We start from the raw sequence: 17363 nt of genomic DNA, 5'->3' as shown, positions 1-17363 counted from the left end.
ATTGATGAGCATGTTGACCTCTCAACCAATATGTTGTTGTAAGTGCTTCTGGATTCTGTATAGTATTCACAATACGCTTCCATTCTTGGTGATTAGTGGTCAGCTACTGGTTTGGCAGGTCATCCTTACATGCCCAAGCCACATTTTCCTTGGTGCTGCACATTGAACTCTCTAGTGGGCATGAACGTTCATGCCAGAGCAGTTTGTGAGGCAGCTGATTGGTGTTCATTCTACAGATGTGGCCAAACCACTGCAGTCTATGTTTTTTGCATTTGGTCTTCAACAGCAGGTTGGTTGTCACACCTTGCCCAAATAGTCTCATTGCAGTGGTGATCACAAGGCAAGGTGCCCAGAATCTGTCACAGGATACAAGCAGAGTCCATGTTTCTGCTCCATACATGAGGATCGACATGATCAGATCAGTATCTAGAAGAGACAAATTTTGGTGTTGTTGAAGATGTTAGCTCTCTTCCAGAGGCACCATTTGAATGAGGCGAAAGTTTTTGTTGCCTGACTAATCCTACTGTGGACTTCACTGGTAGATGCCACTTTCTTCTCCTGCACAAGTGATCCTAGATATTTGAATTTGGATCTTCTCGATTTGGACACCATTAAGATAAACATCAGCCTCTGATCCATCTGTAGTCATAAGTTTAGTCTTGTCCACATTGATTCTTAGACCATAGACCATACATCTGGGCAATACAGGCAATGTGGTAAAAATGTTGATAGCCTCTGCTCTGTGTCAGTAAATATGACACTATCATCCACAAACATCAAGTCAGTTGGGAAGTTGTTTGCACCATATTGAACTCTCCACATCTGCCCTTGAAAGCTTCTGTCATAATGGCATCAATCACAATATTGAAAAGCAGGGGGAAAATGACATCATCCGTGATTGACTTGGGTTTGGACATGGAAAATCCTCTGTTAACTTATTTTGAATCCGTACACTGCTGGTAGAGCCATTGTATGAGCTTTGAGGAATTGAATGATCTTTAGTGGTACATGCTCATGTTCTAATGCCTTCCATAAGGCAGGCCAGTGAACACAATCGAATGCAGACTTGAAGTTGATAAAGTCAATCACAGTTCACTTGCCACATCTGATTCTTTCCTCCATCAGTTGGTGAATGGCAAATATTTGATCAGTGCAGGCCCAGTATGATCTGAAACTTACTTGTTCCTCATGGCTGGTCTGTTCATGATACTTCTGCATCCTTGCCTGTATGAACTTCATGAATACTTGCCTATGATCAAAAGAAGGCTGATGCTGTGGTAGTTCTTGCATTCCCGGCTATCACCTTTCTTCAGGATTAATACAATGATGGCTTTTTTCCACACTGCTGGGATGCATTCTGAGCACCGATGCATGACAGAAGGACGTGGAGCCACCGTAGCAGAACATCTCCTCCAGCTTTGATCTCTTCAGCAGTGACTTGATCCATTCTTGGTGCCTTTCCATTCCTCAATGATCTTATTGCACTCTTCACTTCATCAGCTATTGGTTCACCATTGAAGAATGGCTTCTCTGTCATTACAGTTCAGGTAGTGGTCCCTGAGATGGGTTGTGGTTATAAAGCTGCTGGAAGAATTCTTTCCACTGCTGAAGGTGCTCAACAGGGGATCTCACAATAGTAATAGTGCCATCTGCCTTCTTGATGATGTCATTTATTAATTTAGTTTTACCACTAAATCTCCTGAGGGTCTGATATAGAGTCCGGTACTTGTTACTGAATGCTGCTTCTTCCAGATCAGTAGCAACACTATTCCAATAGGCTTCACATTCTGCCTTCATCTTTCATCTGACCTCTTTGTTCAATTGACATGCTTGAGTCATTTCTGTTATCCACCAGATCCAGGCACTCATGATGATGATGGAAGATTTCATTTTATGGAGGTGGAAAAAGGACAAAGCTGAGAATGAATGGCACTAAGAAGGGGTGAGGACTAGATTTTTCTCTTATAGGGTGGTGCATGATTGGAAAGGATTGAGTGTGTGTGTGTGTTTGCAAGCAGTGTAAATGAATTCAAGAATACAGTAGCGAAGAAATTAATCCAAACAAGTTTGAAATTTCATCAAGTCTTGGTTTGGTTTTTGGTTCTGTTCACAATAATTTTGGTTTTAGTTCACTATTTTGGTTGAGTGCTGTGTGTTTCTACGTTTATTAATAGTGTAAACAAGTTGACATTTGTAATGTTTTATTCATTTTGTGTAGCTATAAAATGGATACATCTCCAAGAAAGCATTCAAAAATATGTACTCTTTCTCAGCATACATCCAACTCAAAGATAAATCGCCAACGAGTGCGATGTTGGTTTGGGTACTGCTAATTCAATTTTAAAGAGGTTTAGGGAGACAGGTACCATTTTTCCTGACAGAAAAGGAAAATGTGGGCGAAAAAGGAAAAACTACACTTAAGATTGTCTGCTAGCTAGATAAAGCAAAATGAATCCAAGATTGTCTGCTGTTAGACTGAAATAGAGACAGTATCTAGTGGGATTATTGTTTCTGACATGACAGTCTGTCGAAGATTGTTGAAAGCAGGGAAGACTGCCCACAGACCAAAAAAAGAAACAACTGTTAATGAAGGCAATGCAGAAAAAGAGGATCCAGTGGGCAAAAGTGTACAAAGATTGGACTGTAGAGAAGTGGAAGAAGGTCATATTCTCAGATGAGAGCCATTTCTTTGTCCAAGAAGAGTGAGTATTCTTTGTTTGCAAATTCTCCCACCCACGTTCAACAAGCTCCTAAACACCCAGCTAAAAAGATGTTCTGGGGTTGTTTTACACATTACTGTCCAGGATCATTTGTACCTGTTGACAGTATGATGAAAAGTGACCAATATTGGAGAACTCATCTTCCAACAGTATCTCACTCCATGCTACATTTCAAAAAAGTGAAAGAGTTTCTGAAAAATCACAACATCCAGTTGCTTCAATAGCCAGATAACTCTGGCCAATAGAAAATTTGTGGGCTATAGTGAAAAAGAGACTTGGAAAATTAAATTGTGATACAAAGGATAACTTAATATGGTTTTGAGATGTAGAATCTCAAAGATTCGTATAAATTCGATTCATATAAGAACAGAGGCGCATATATAAATTATATGTGATTATATATATAAATATGATTATATTATATGATAAATTATATATGATTTATATTACATATAAAATTTTTCTTTAAAATGTGTGTATTAATTTGTTCACTACTGTATGTGGCCTCCCTCGATGAGTCCCTGTCTCCCTGGAGGTCTCTCTTAATAATAATATCAACAGTTTTATCACTTTAGAACGAATTTACTTTCTATATGAAAGACTCAGCATGCCTCATTGAAGAAATAACGAAAACCATGAAAATCAATAGTTTCAATTCACTTTTCAGACCTGAGAATCGTAAATAGAATGTTATGATTCAAACTTTATTAAGCCCATTTCTATATAAAGTGGAAAGCAATATTGTTTCTTTCAGTTTTAACTAAATAAATTCCATATGGATAAATGATTACAATAAACTTATCTTCTTTTTTAAAGAATTTCCTCTCTGTCTTCCATTTCTAATTTCTTTTCAATCTTCATATATTGAAGACACAGAAACTCCACAAGTCTTCTCTTGCTGTATTCTCAAAACCATATTCTCTTTTCCTCTCTTCCTTCCTAACAGCTGAATGTTTAGTGACCTCTATTGACATTCTTTTCACTCTGTACATGCTTGGAAACACAGTAGAGCAACTTTCTTTTTGTCATCCATTGGGAACACTGCCATTACTGGTTAGTGTGCTATTCTTGAGATCCTGACAAAAGTTTTTTCATGGTGCAGGAAAGTTATTTAATTTATGATTTCATTATGAAAAAAGTAGAATTTAGAACATTTCTTTGTATGTTTTAACAGTGAAGTAAGTTCACTTAATTAGTTCCACAACATCAAATACCCATTGGTTTTGCATTTCTCTTAATTAACAACACAAAAAAATTTTAAGCAACACTTATTTGGATGCAAATGGCACAAACATTTAAAATTTTGACAGCTCATACAAAATTACAATTAAGTTCTAATATCTAATTTTTATTTTATAAAACTAAGCAAGACTTCAGTAGCCAAACATACAAACATCTCAACAAAATCATACCACATTATTTTCTTAACATTAATTCATTTATTTTTAATCTGTGGGATATCTAAATTTTAATACAGACATCCTACATTGCTCTTGATTTGTTAATCTAACTGACTTGAAAGGGTGACTTCATGTTCTTTCCCATCCTGTCATGTATTGAAAAATTTCTTTTGTATCAAAACTTATCAAAACCTTTCGTAATTTTATATGTTGTCATCAAATCTCCTCCTTCCTACCTATGAATCAATATTTGTAGCCCACAAACTCACTCCAACAAATTACTGAGGAATCCCAGTTAAAGTCTCCATAGGTACAATGCTATACTAAAAAAAACATTCACTGTAGCAAATTATCCTCTATAACAAAGTGTTTCTATGATCCTTATGAGTTTGTATAGCAAGAGTTGACTGTATTAGGTTTGCAAAATATAGTTTTTAGGATGTAGCATTTTTTAGTATGTGACACCAGAATTGTAACTTTATTTTTTAATTATCTTTTAATTTTCCAAATAAAGAGAAAAGCTGCAATTTATTTGGACTGTAAATGAAGTCCAAATAAGAATATCTAATCAACTATGATAATTTAATGGAATTCTGGAGTTATCACTGGGTTCAGCTTTTAAATTGCAAAAGTTTTTTTTTTCTTCATGTTGATGGTAACAAGCCAGTTGAGTGTGTTAATGTAAGTTTAAAATTTTATTATAAAATATGTTTTTTATAGAAATGTTTCCATTAGCATTCATTTATAAACTGTCATATTTGGCAAGAGACTGAAGTTTGATTCTCATTACCAGGGGATTGACAAATCATGTGAAATCCTACTTGGCACGAAAAAAAATGTACTTGACCAAGTACCCTGCCCCCTCATTTCTTTTTAATGTGATATATCATGTTACTGAGAGTTCCATAAAGTGATTAGTGGTGCTGTCATTGTTGGAGAACATTTCCTTTGTGTGAGAACCATTCCAAGAAGGAGAAGTCAATAAATAATAAGAATAGGAAGAGCAGTAAAAACAACGTTCATATTTTTGGAAAATATACTTTATTTAGGTATTAGAATGATCCTTTATATTATGCATATTCTTCTGTTTTCTTGAAGTTAAAATAAAAGTTCAAAAAGGTATTTTTATTAGATAAAAATATTCTCTTTCGTCCAGTCTAGCTACTTGCCCCTGCAGTATTTTTTCAACTGAAAGTGAGTTAGTCAATCTCACATGGAAGTAAATGGGATTTGTCTCCCTGAAACTTGGATTTTTCATCCTGCATACAGGCAGATTAGCCAGAGAATACACATACTCAGAAAAAAAAGGAACATGAATGGCACATTAAATTTAATCATCATCATCATCATCATCAAATTCCTGCCGTGTACCTTCAAGGGGTGTACAGTATATGATAGTACTACATGAAAAATTTACATCATTACTAATTCCCTATCTACAATTTTCCTCCAAATTAGTCTGTTGCTTGTCCAGACTCCAACATTATCAGATCTTATATTTCTGTCTTCTAAGGCACTTTGTATCGTATCAATCCAGCTATATCTTGGTCTTCCTTTGGGTCGTTTTGCTGCCAACCTGGCGGAGAACTTGTTTTGCTAATTTTTCATCGCCCATTCTATTTAAGTGACCATACCACCTGAGATTAGCTCTGCTAACGCATTCCTGGATGCTGACATCAAGTTCTTTCCTAATTCCTCGTTTTTAATATGATATTGCCATTAATGACATCTGTTCACACCTCTAATCTTTCTGAGAACTCTCATATCTGTGGTCTCTAGTCTTTGGTTAAGTGTTTTACTTCTGACCCAGCTCTCAGATCCGTAAGTTCTATCATACAGGAGCTTTAAATAGGTGAATGCCACGTATTTAAAGCTTTTACATATCTGAAAAGATTGGTAGCATTCTGAAGAAGTATTATCTCATTCCCACATTTTCCTATCAACAAAATTTCTCATCTATTGCCATCTACAAAAGACAAACTGTCACTGCTATCGTTAACTGCCATTTACTAGATACTTTGTGAATGTAATCTAACATACTTTGGGCAGACAGGCCATTCTGTGGAAAAAAGAATTAATCTTCTTCTTCTTCTGCAGCTTCTCCCACTTAAGTGGGGGTCACTGTTTCTTATGAGTCTCCTCCACACCTTCCTGTCTTGGGCTGTCACCACATCCAAGTTCTTCATCTTCAAGTCCTCTTCTACCAGCTCCCTCCATCTCTTCTTTGGCCGCCCACGCTTCCGCCTTCCTTGCACATCCATCTGCATGACCCTTCTTCCCACATATTCGTCCTCCCTCCTCATCACATGACCAAACCATCTCAACCTTGCCTCCTGTATTTTCGCTCCTAAGTTCGTAACTTTCACTGTTCCCCTGACATAGTCATTTCTCAGATGATCCTTTCTGGTCACACCGCACATCCACCTAAGCATTCTCATCTCTGCTACTTCCATCCTGCTAATGTTATTTTTCCTCAGGGCCACAGTTTCTATAGCATATGTCATAGCTGGCCTCACTACTGTCCTATAAATTTTGCCTTTCAGATTGATCGGCACCCTCTTATCACATAACACTCCAGCCATCTCCCTCCAGTTCCTCCAACCTGCTTGTATCCTGCATCCCACTTCCTTCTCACCTCCTCCATCTTCTTCCACTGTCGAACCTAAGTATCTAAAGTCTCTCACCTTCCTGATGACATTTCCTTCCAGCTCCAGGTCTGTCTCTTGGCCACCGCCCACTGCGCAACACATATACTCTGTCTTACTTCTGCTCAGTCTCATACCTCTCTCTTCCAGTACTTTTCTCCATCTTTCCAGTTTAGTTTCCGCTTCTTCTCTTGAATCTACACAGAGCAAGATGTCATCTGCATACAACATTGTCCAAGGTGCATCTTCTCTCACCTCCTCTGTTACCACCTCCAGCACAATATTAAACAGAAACGGACTTAATGCTGACCCTTGATGCAAGCCAACTGTTACTTGAAAACTTTCTGTCTGTCCCAAACAGGTCCGAACACTTGTCTTCACATTTCTGTACATTTCCTGCACCAACCTGACATATTTCTCCGGCACCTTCTTCTCCCTCAGACACCTCCAGACTTCTTGCCTTGGCACTCTATCGTATGCTTTCTCCAGATCCTGGAAAAAAGAATTAATGAACATCAATATTTTATTGAATACATGAAACCTCAAAAGTCTGATCTGGCACAACATGGTATTGACATTAAACACAGTATCCAGTGTTTAAACCTACTTCTATGGAGAAGACAAGCTTCATATATGAACAGCTTTTCAAAGAAAGTTGCGAAGCCCTTTTACATCAGTCAAATCTGAATCAGAATGATTGTCTCCCCCCCCTCCCCCCACCAAAAAAAAATTTCGGATATTCTTATCTTACATATCTATCAAAAATAGCTTTAATAATATTAATTTCTAGCATATGGCAACAGTTTTAATTGGTAAACCACTGATTGCTGTATGTACCTTGTATTCCCATTCCTTTCATTTGCTTGTGTCTACACACTGATGATGTACTGTTATTTGCAGTATGAAATATATGAACTTTCATTTCATTAAAGTTAATTACTGTGGTTATCATGTAATTTATTGTTTACTAGCAGCTTTTGCATGATATTTCTTGTACAAATGATGAAGCAGCCTGAAATATTTGCAGGACACAATACTATTTGGTAGAGAAAATCAAACATACACATAATTCTTGAACTCTGAAAATAAACAATTTTTGTTGCTTAAATCGCATGAAATAGAAGCAGTGACATATTAACTTAGCCACTAGGTGGAGAAGGAGAGACTGTGTTCATCGAGTTTGCTGTGAAAAGATAAGTTCATCATCATCAAATTCCTTCCATGTACCCACAAGGGGTGTACAGGATATGATAGTACTACATGAAAAAAATTACATCATTACTAACTTCCTTCTACAATTTTCCTCCAAATCAGTCTGTTACTTGTCAAGACTCCAACATTATCAGATCTTATATTTCTATCATCTAAGGCACTTTGTACCGTATCAATCCACCTATATCTTGGTCTTCCTCTGGGTCGTTTTGCTGCCAACCTGGCAGAGAACATTTGTTTTGCTAATCTTTCCTCGCCCATTCTGTTTAGGTGACCATACCACCTGAGATTAGCTCTGCTAATGCATTCCTGGATGCTGACAATGTCAAGTTCTTTCCTAATATCCTCGTTTTTAATATGATATTGCCATTGATGCCATCTGTTCATGCCTATAATCTTTCTCAGAACTCTCATATCTGCAGTCTCTAGTCTTTGGTGAAGTGTTTTACTTCTGACCCAGCTCTCAGATCCATAAGTTAAAACTGGTTTGAACACTGTCTTGTATACAGCTAATTTAGTGTTCCGACTAATTTCTCTCTTATTCCATATGAATTTATTCAATTGACTTCCCACCATACCAGCTTTGCTGATTCTGTTGTCTATTTCTATATTTAATGTACCATCTTCAGTAAAAATCGTGCCTAAATAGCTGAAATGTTTCACTTGTTCCACAGGTTCTCCATTCACAACACAGTTCACATTTTCAATGATTCTGCCTATTTTCATTGTCTTTGTCTTTTTATTGCTGACCTTCATACCATATCTATTACAACAGCTATTCAATTTAGTCAGGGAATCTTGCAGACTTGTAGCGGATTTATTTAGAAGTATAACATCATCTGCATAAAGCAAAGAGCTGAGCTGACATTAACATCTCCAATTTTGATATCATGTTTAATACCACTTTCCTTCATAATGTGATCCATATAGATAATGAATAACAGAGGGGATAATGTACATCCTTGTCTCACACCAGATTTAACATTAAACCATCTTCCTGTACTTCCTTCAATTCTAACTGCTGACTTACAGCTCAAATAAAGACTAAGTATTGCTTGATATAATGCCCCATTGATACTATATAACTGCAGCATATTGAACAGCTTCTCTCTTGGCACCTTATCATATGCCTTTTCCAAATCGACAAAACTTAAATACAGATCTTTGTTATATTCCCATGCTTTCTCGACTATTTGTCGTAAAGTGAAGATCTGATCCTGACAGCCTCTGTTTGGCCTGAATCCATTAAATTTAATAACTATGGTAAAGCTGGCCTTTCTGATCATGCCTGAATACTTTTCATACAGTTGACTGGAAAAGCATCTGTTGTTTACATCACACCAAAACGTAAATTTAAGGAGGCCTGTGAAATTCTTATCAACCACCCTAATCTTAACAATAGTGATGGTCTAAAATCCCAAGTACATGGAAGGCATATATTCTACCTGCATAACCTTTCTCCCTAAGAGTTTATTATAAATAGGTATAGCTAATCCAGGATCTTAAATATAATATAACAATTCTCATGTCAAATTAGGACATCACTTTTGCTGTAATAAAACTATCTATATGAAAAAAGATTTTTCTCTGATGTCATAAACAGAACATAGCTTTGATGTAGTTATTTTATTTCATTTATTATTTTTTTTTTTCACTAGAGGTCAGGCTAGTAGATAACCATTGATTAAATCATTGTCTCTTTGGCATGCTATGTGAAATGTAATGTAGCTTGTCTCTGTATATATATATATATGTGTATACTCCAGATGATAACCTTAATATGAAGGTTGAAACGTTGGGAAATTAAAATAATTATATTTAACATGGTTATAGTCTCCATAATTTGTCTGAAATAATTGAAAACTGACTGCATCCTGAATGGCAAATCTATAGAACATTTCAGCTATTTGGCACAATTTTTATTGATAATGGCAAATTAAATATGGAATTGCACAACAAAATTATTAAATCTGCTATGGTAGGTATTTATTCAGCTGAATAAGAGAAATTAGTCAAAACATGAAACTAACTGTATACAAGGGTGTTCAAACCAATTTAACTTATCAATTTGAAATCTAGATTAGAAATAAAACTTGATTGAAGACCAGGGACCACAGATGGTGGTATCATATTAAAAACAGATATTAGGAAAGCACTTGACATTGTTAGCATTCAGAAATTTGTTAGTAGACCTAATCTCAGTGGGTATGGTCACTTAAACAGAATGGGAGAGGAAAGATTAGCAAAACAAGTGTTTGCCAGGATGGCAGGAAAAGACCCAGAGGAAGACAAAGATCTAGGTGGATTGATGAAGTAAAAAGTGCCTTCAAGATAGAAATATAAAATCTAATAATATTATGGTCTCTCTAGATTTTATATTTCTAGTGGGATTCTTGACAGGCAACAGATTAATTTGGAGGAGAATTGTTGATAGAAAGTTAATAATTATGTAAATTTTTCATGGAGTACTATTATAATATCCTATATACCTCCCTGAGGGTATATGTCAGCAGTTTGATGGTTATATATAATTGTTGATAATAAAATAAAAATGATTATGTAATATATAATATGCTTAGCTGCTGTAGTAAGCTGTATTCCATGAGTGAAGAAAAGGACACAATTTGGTGTATAGTGGTCAAACAGGAACTACAGCTGAAAAAGAGGTTATGGAAGAGATATAAGGGTGGAGAGCAGATGCACGAAGAATATAAGACTTAGGCCAGAAGAGTGACTAATATGGTAAGGAAGGTGAAACTGGATTATGAGAAGAGATTGGCCCTAAGATTCAAAGATCATCCTTGAATTTTTTAGCTATGTGGCCAGTAGGAGGAGAAATGATTGTGGAAGAATGACATTGCAGGATAAAAAGGGAATAGAGTGACTGATGCAGAGGACATAGTGGAGTTGTTCAATAAACACTTTCTTGGAGTGTTTCATCTTGGAGAAGTAAGTTTTAATACTAGAGGGATAAGGCAGGTTCAAGGTTTAGAAGTGCAAGATGAAGTGCATTCTCTTTCAAATACTCCAGATGTCAGTAAAGCTGTGGGACTGGATGGTATTTCACCACAGGTTTTGAGAGAATGTGCTAAACAACTGACAGCTCCATTGACCAGGCTTGTCAATGAAAGAAGTTTGGCTACAGGAAAGGTACCGAGGGAATGGAGGGAAGGTAAGATAGTGCCATTGCATAAGGGCAGTACCAGACTGGAAGTGTCTAATTATAGGCCAGTTTGTGTTTCATCAGTAGTTGTTAAGATCTTGGAGAAATTAGTGAGGGACATTATACAGTGTTGGGCAGATGAGGATAATGTTATCTGTGAGAGTCAACATGGATTTGTTAAGGGGTGGTCTTGCTTTAGTAATATGATTGCCTTTTATAATAAAGTGACAAGAGCAGTTGATGAGGGAAAGGCATATACTGCCATTTTTTTTTTGGATTTTGCAAAGGCATTTGACAGGGTGCCACATGATAAGCTGATATTTAAGTTGCAGCACATGGGGTTTAGATGTCTGGTTAGTCAACTGGATTCAGGATTGGCTGTCTGATAGGTATCAGAGAGTTGTCTATTGTGGAGCAGTATCAAGGAGGCAGAAGGTTCCACATTCTGCCTCCTTGTATGGGGTTCCACAGGGCTCAGTACTGGGATCTGTATTGTTTAATCTTTATATCAGTGACATTGGCAAGGGGATATTCAGTTGTTTGCAGATGATGTGAAGCTGGGCAGGGTTATTAGTAATAGGGCAGATGTGTCAGCCTTTCAAGAGTATTTGAATAAACTGGACAGATGGGCAAATGAATGGGGGTGTTGGTTTAATGCAGCAAAATGTATAGGCTTGAAGTCTGTAATACATCGATGGGAGGCTGCATACTCAATTAGAGGAGCTGTACTGGAGGAAGTAGGGGAGACAAGATCTGGGGGGGGATGATTTGATAGTAAACTGAAATTCAGGGAACATATTACAAAGATGGTGAAGGTAACCCAGAGGATTGCTGCAATACTGAGAAGGACACTGACCTGCAGAGATAAGAGTTATCGTTCCATTGTATAAGACCCTGATCAGACCACATTTAGACTATTATTCTCAAATTTGGTCTCCAGGATTTGAAGGGGATAAATTAACTGTGGAAAGGATACAGAGGTGGATAACAAAGATAGTTTCAGGACTGTACAATGTTAGTTATAAGGATCAACTGAGGGAAAGTGGACTGCAGAGTTTGGTAGAAAGAAGGAGGAGAAGTGATATGATTGCAACTTTTAAACTGTTGAGAGGTAGTTACAGGGTCGACACTGGGGGGGGTTCTTTCTCTTGGTGGAACTGCAGGAAGGAGCCATGACAAGCTGTCATCCCTGGAAGTTGCAAAAGGAACCTGTGAGCAAGAGGGTGAGGAGTGGTTTCTTTGCATAAAAGCTGGTTGAATCATGGAATGCATTGCCTGATAGTGATGAGAGCAAGAACTGTCAAGGAGTGGTATGATAGACTTTGTTTCCTAGGAAGGACCACTCAAGACGAGTCCTTTGACTCCATGGAGGCCTGAATAATAATAATATTTTTAACATTTCCAGAAACGTGAAAACATTGACACCACTAATACTAATTTTGGCAAACAATCAAACTATTAGAAAATATCTAGTTTAATTCTTTGTCAAAAGATGGTCAAAAACTTTTTTCATTGATGTTTTTTAATAAATCAGAAAATCTGTTTGGTAATGGAGTTTCTAATCTTATTTTACAAATAAGATTTCTTTTTTTTTAAAAAAGGTCATATTATCATGTAACAATGGGGATGATAAATCAGTTTTCTGTGAAATGATTTGATTCATCTTTTTTTATAGATATTTTTTAAAAAGCCATATATATAGAATAAATCAAAAGTGCATTGCTATCTTTATCAAATAACATTTTTATGATTTCAGGAAGCATTGGCATTACACCATGGCTTCTCGTGACAGGTTCTGTGGGAAGACTGATGGCTAAGTGTTTTACATAAGTGTAGTATAGAACAAATGTATTGTTCAGTGTAAAAAAAAGAAAGAAAATGTTTGATTTTTGTATTATTAATTTGTATCCTGTAATAAAGTATTTTAAAATGAATTTTGGTGTTTAAGTTTGCTTACTGGAAGCTTTACATTCAGAATACAGCATGTCGTTGAGTGGCAATTTATACATATCCAGTATTAGATGTAAAAGATTTCAAAATAAGAAGAAACTACCATTTTTTTAATTAAAAAAAAATAAAAATTAGATTGCAGTTTTGAACATTTTAAACTCTAAAATTAATGCTATCAGTATACAAGACAAATAACATTTAATTGCTAATAATATCAACCTCTTCTATAAATAGCAGTTATTATTATTATAATGGTGTCTCCATGCAGTTAGAAAACTCATTGCGGAAACCCTACATTGACACGCTAACCATTATTCACACAATACCTGTCATACTTCTCCTTAAACTCCTTCACAGACCGAAGCACTCACAACCACCTCTGGCAACACATTCCACACATTCATCATCCTCCAAGCAAAAAATCTATTCCTAATACCCTTGTTAACAATTTCCAGGATGAACTTTTGCTCTCTCTCTCTTCCTGTACAGTACAGAAAACAATTATCAGTATGAGTCCTATAAAACTCCTTTAATAACTTATATGTTGCTATCATATCTCCTCTCTTACACCTAGCTGCCAGTTTTTGGAGCCTACAGAACCTTTAATCTATCTTTATGAGAAACATTCCACAGACCTGCAACAATCTTTGTAATTTGCATCTAGATCATCTCCACAACTTCTTCATCACCAAGTAATCCATGTGACCAGGTCTATGCACAATACTCTAGATGTGGCCTTATTAATATAATATACTTTATAATGTCTTATAAAGTGGAACAATAACTTCCCTATCCCTGCTTGTCAATGTGTTCTTCGACAGTCATGTAATTTGATGTACTGTTTTGTTCAACCTTTGCAATGTGCCCTCTAACCTTCAGTTCCTTGTCTCATCAACTTTTTGCAGTTCACTTCCATTAATATAGTACACAGCATGTGATCTCATCCTCCCAGAGCATCTGCTTACACGTAGCCATGTTAAACTGACAGCTATTTAACTTTGCCCATACTGTCAGCATGTTTAAGTCATCCTGCAAGATATCTATATCACTTTCATTGACTATCACTCTTCTTAATTTTGCATCATCGGCAAACAAGTGGATATTCCTGTCAAATTATTTACAATATTAAGATATTGGATCAGAGGACCAAGTACTAGTACCAAGCAGATGACTAGTTGTACACCACTAATCACATGCCTTCTACTGGACTCAGCTCCTCCATAATTGATATCTGTCCATTGGCCACCCTCTAATCTAAATCACCAGCTTTGATCCATTCCCATTTGCTCCAATATATGCTACAGAGTTCCATATGGAATTCTGCCAAATGCCTTTGCAAAGTCCAGCAGTATCACTGAGTAATGATTTCCTTATCCAACTCCACAGTTACTTTATTATAGAAAGTAAGTTACTAAGGCAAGACCTACCCTTCACAAAACCATATTGCCCCTTATAAAGTATCATATTTGTGACCACCTAGTTCTGAATTCTAACTTTTATCAATTTCTCCAAAACCTTAACCACCACACCTAATTCTGTCTTGGAGCTTGCCATATACAGCGAAGTTATTTTCCTCTCTTTCCACTCTATTGGAACTTTACCAGAACTGAGGCTTAAATTAAACAGTTGGTCAGAGGAGGTGCTAATTCTCTTGCACATTCTTATGACACATTGATTGTTATATCATATAACCCTATGGCAGTGTTAGCATTAAGGTTCTTCAATATATCAGGTAACTGAAAAAGTTTGTGCAGTTTTTCATAATAAAAATTAACTGCAGAAATTTTCATAAAATCTTTTATTCATTAAAATCAGCACCTTCACAATCTACAACGCTTTCCCAACAAGATATAAGTTTGTAAATTCTGCTTTTATAAAATGTTTTTTCTTTAGAAGTAATAAACCTAACAACCTCTGCTTCAATCTCAGTTTTATTGTAGAACTGTCGATTTCGTATGTGATTGTCTAGTGCCAAAAAAAGGTGATAATCGCTTGGAGAAATGTCAGAATATGGAGGATGAGGAAGTATCTCCCATCCTAAAACACAAATCTCACTGGTATGTTTTGCAGCATGAGGTTTTGCGTTGTCCTGTAAGAATAGCACTTTCTTCCGATTAACTAGTCCTGGATATTTCTGAAGTTATGCATCCTGCACACGCTCGAGTTTATCGAGTAGATCTTGGCTGTAATTGTTTGGCCTGCAGTGAGAAACTCGTAGTGGACAATACCTGCTCCAGTCCACCACACAAAAGCATATTCTTCTGGGGATGAAGTGGTTCCTTTGAAGTGTGTGATACTGGATCATTTGGTGACAACCAATAATGAGTTCGCTTCCTGTTAGAGTACAAGATCCATTTTTCATCACAAGTGAGCAAGTAATCCAAACTCGTCTTTATGACGTGAAGAACAGATTGATAGCCTTCGAAGTTATTGTCTTCTAATAATGCACATGGGAATCATTTGATTAGCTTTCATGATTTTCTCAGTTGATGCAAGTGTAAACGAATTGTTTCACTTCTCACATTAAACATTGTGAAAGTTCTTGACATGTTAATCTTGAATTATTTCAAATAATTCAAGTGTCCTGTCCTAGAACAGAACACTTAATTCTTCATTATGAATAATGGAGAGCCTTCCTGAACATGGTACATCTTCAAGTGAATCATCACCAGAAACAAATTTTTTAAACCATTTCTGTGCAGTACATTTTGCCACCGCATCTTTTCCAAATGTCACACACGTCTTACGGGACACTTCTGAAGCCTTCACATACTAAGCATCTCTATTTCTTCTATCTCTAGACTCCCGTCATTCCATGACACATTCAGAATATCAATATCGCAGTCAATAAAGTCATCCTTCCATAGTTATTCCTCCTTTTACTTGACACAGCGAAAGAACTCCTTAGCATTTCTTTTGGACTCATCAGCTAGCTTCCTCTAATTAGCTCTGGCCTTCCTTACCATACAGGCCATCCTACTTGCCTGTATTTTGTACTGCTTGTGTGTATGCTGATCACCTTTTCTTTATACTTCTTCCACAGTCTTTTCTTTATCTGCAACTCCTGCTTAATAATACTATTAATCGATCTTACTCTTACTTGATTTATACTTCTGACTCTGGATATACAGTTTGATATTGCTTTCCTTAAATGCTCTTTGACAATCTCCCATTCACCACCACCATCTCTTCCCTTCAAATTATCATGTCATAGGATAGGACTGCTGACTTCTCATCTGAAAGCTAAGAAGTCAGCTGAAATATTAATATACTTTACACTAATATCTAATATTAATACAATATATATTAATATTTCTTTTGTCTCATTGATTGATGTTTGTGGTGTAGGTACACCACCACTTGATTCTCAGTATAGCTCGACAGGAGGTAAAGTCTGTTGGGTGAGGTCAAAGTGGTAATCTAAGAGCTATGCATTAGGTTAAATTAGTCAAAATAGGCCCTGCACTATGTAAATATGTTGATCTGCCATCTAACTAATGGGTGGTAGCACCTGCCACAATCAGCTTCACTTTATGGCTGATGTGGAATGTGGCCTCATTATTAAAATCAATTTTGTTGGCACAGTTATCTTCTATTTTTTGTAATATTCTCACATTCAAAGTTATATCAAAGGAAAGTGATACACTTTCCTTTGACGTGTTTCTGCTTCCATTTTCGAAATTTTGTATAGCTTCAACCATTAAGATATGCTACAATTAGTATAATTACAGAATGATTTATTTCGTGCTTGTACACATGCTTACACACACACACAGGTTACTTCTGTGGAATGCTCTATTTCACTATATATTTCACCATAACTTTTGCAGCAGACATTCTGCTTCTGGGCACTTGTTTTTGCATATCCATTCCACCATGAGATTTGCAACATTAACCACTCTTTCTTGCCCTTAAAACACAGACATTAGTCATAAAGTTGTATGCCAGTTTCTGATACACTTGGAATAAAGAATGTAGAATAGTTTGCTGTATTGCCAGTGAAAGTGATGCTGTACAGTATTTCAGACTTTTAATTAAACTATAACACATACATGACGAAGCACTCACAACCACCAAACTGTCTTTAATATTTTAGTTTTGACTTCAAGTTAAGCATTAGAAAAGTTAAGAATATTCACATAGGATCAAAGGATAGCCTGTTATTATAGTAAGTTCACTCACTAAAAGTAGTTTTTTTGGTCCCTTCACATTTCCTGTAGTAAGGATTGACTGTAATGTAATATTGTCCTTTGATTTCCTATCATGCTTAAGG

The 17363-nt window shown here is 36.3% G+C and overlaps 1 protein-coding gene across 1 annotated transcript in view; it reads left to right on the top strand.

Moving 5' to 3' along the window:
* The window catches only part of LOC150100963 (guided entry of tail-anchored proteins factor 1-like), a 93943-nt gene extending 80869 nt beyond the window's left edge, over window positions 1–13074 (top strand). Inside the window, exon 5 of the mRNA XM_090401792.1 lies at window positions 12897–13074. Within this exon, the coding sequence (XP_090257918.1) occupies window positions 12897–12970 (74 nt within the window). The 3' untranslated portion in view covers window positions 12971–13074. The remainder of the gene's footprint in view (window positions 1–12896) is intronic.
* Window positions 13075–17363: the final 4289 nt, after the last annotated feature.

This window comes from Typopeltis vanoorti, chromosome 12 (assembly GCF_054136105.1).
Source record: "Typopeltis vanoorti isolate ZY-2024b chromosome 12, IOZ_Tvanoo_1.0, whole genome shotgun sequence".
Lineage (NCBI taxonomy): Eukaryota > Metazoa > Arthropoda > Arachnida > Uropygi > Thelyphonidae > Typopeltis > Typopeltis vanoorti.
This window is presented reverse-complemented; position numbering and strand designations above follow the sequence as displayed.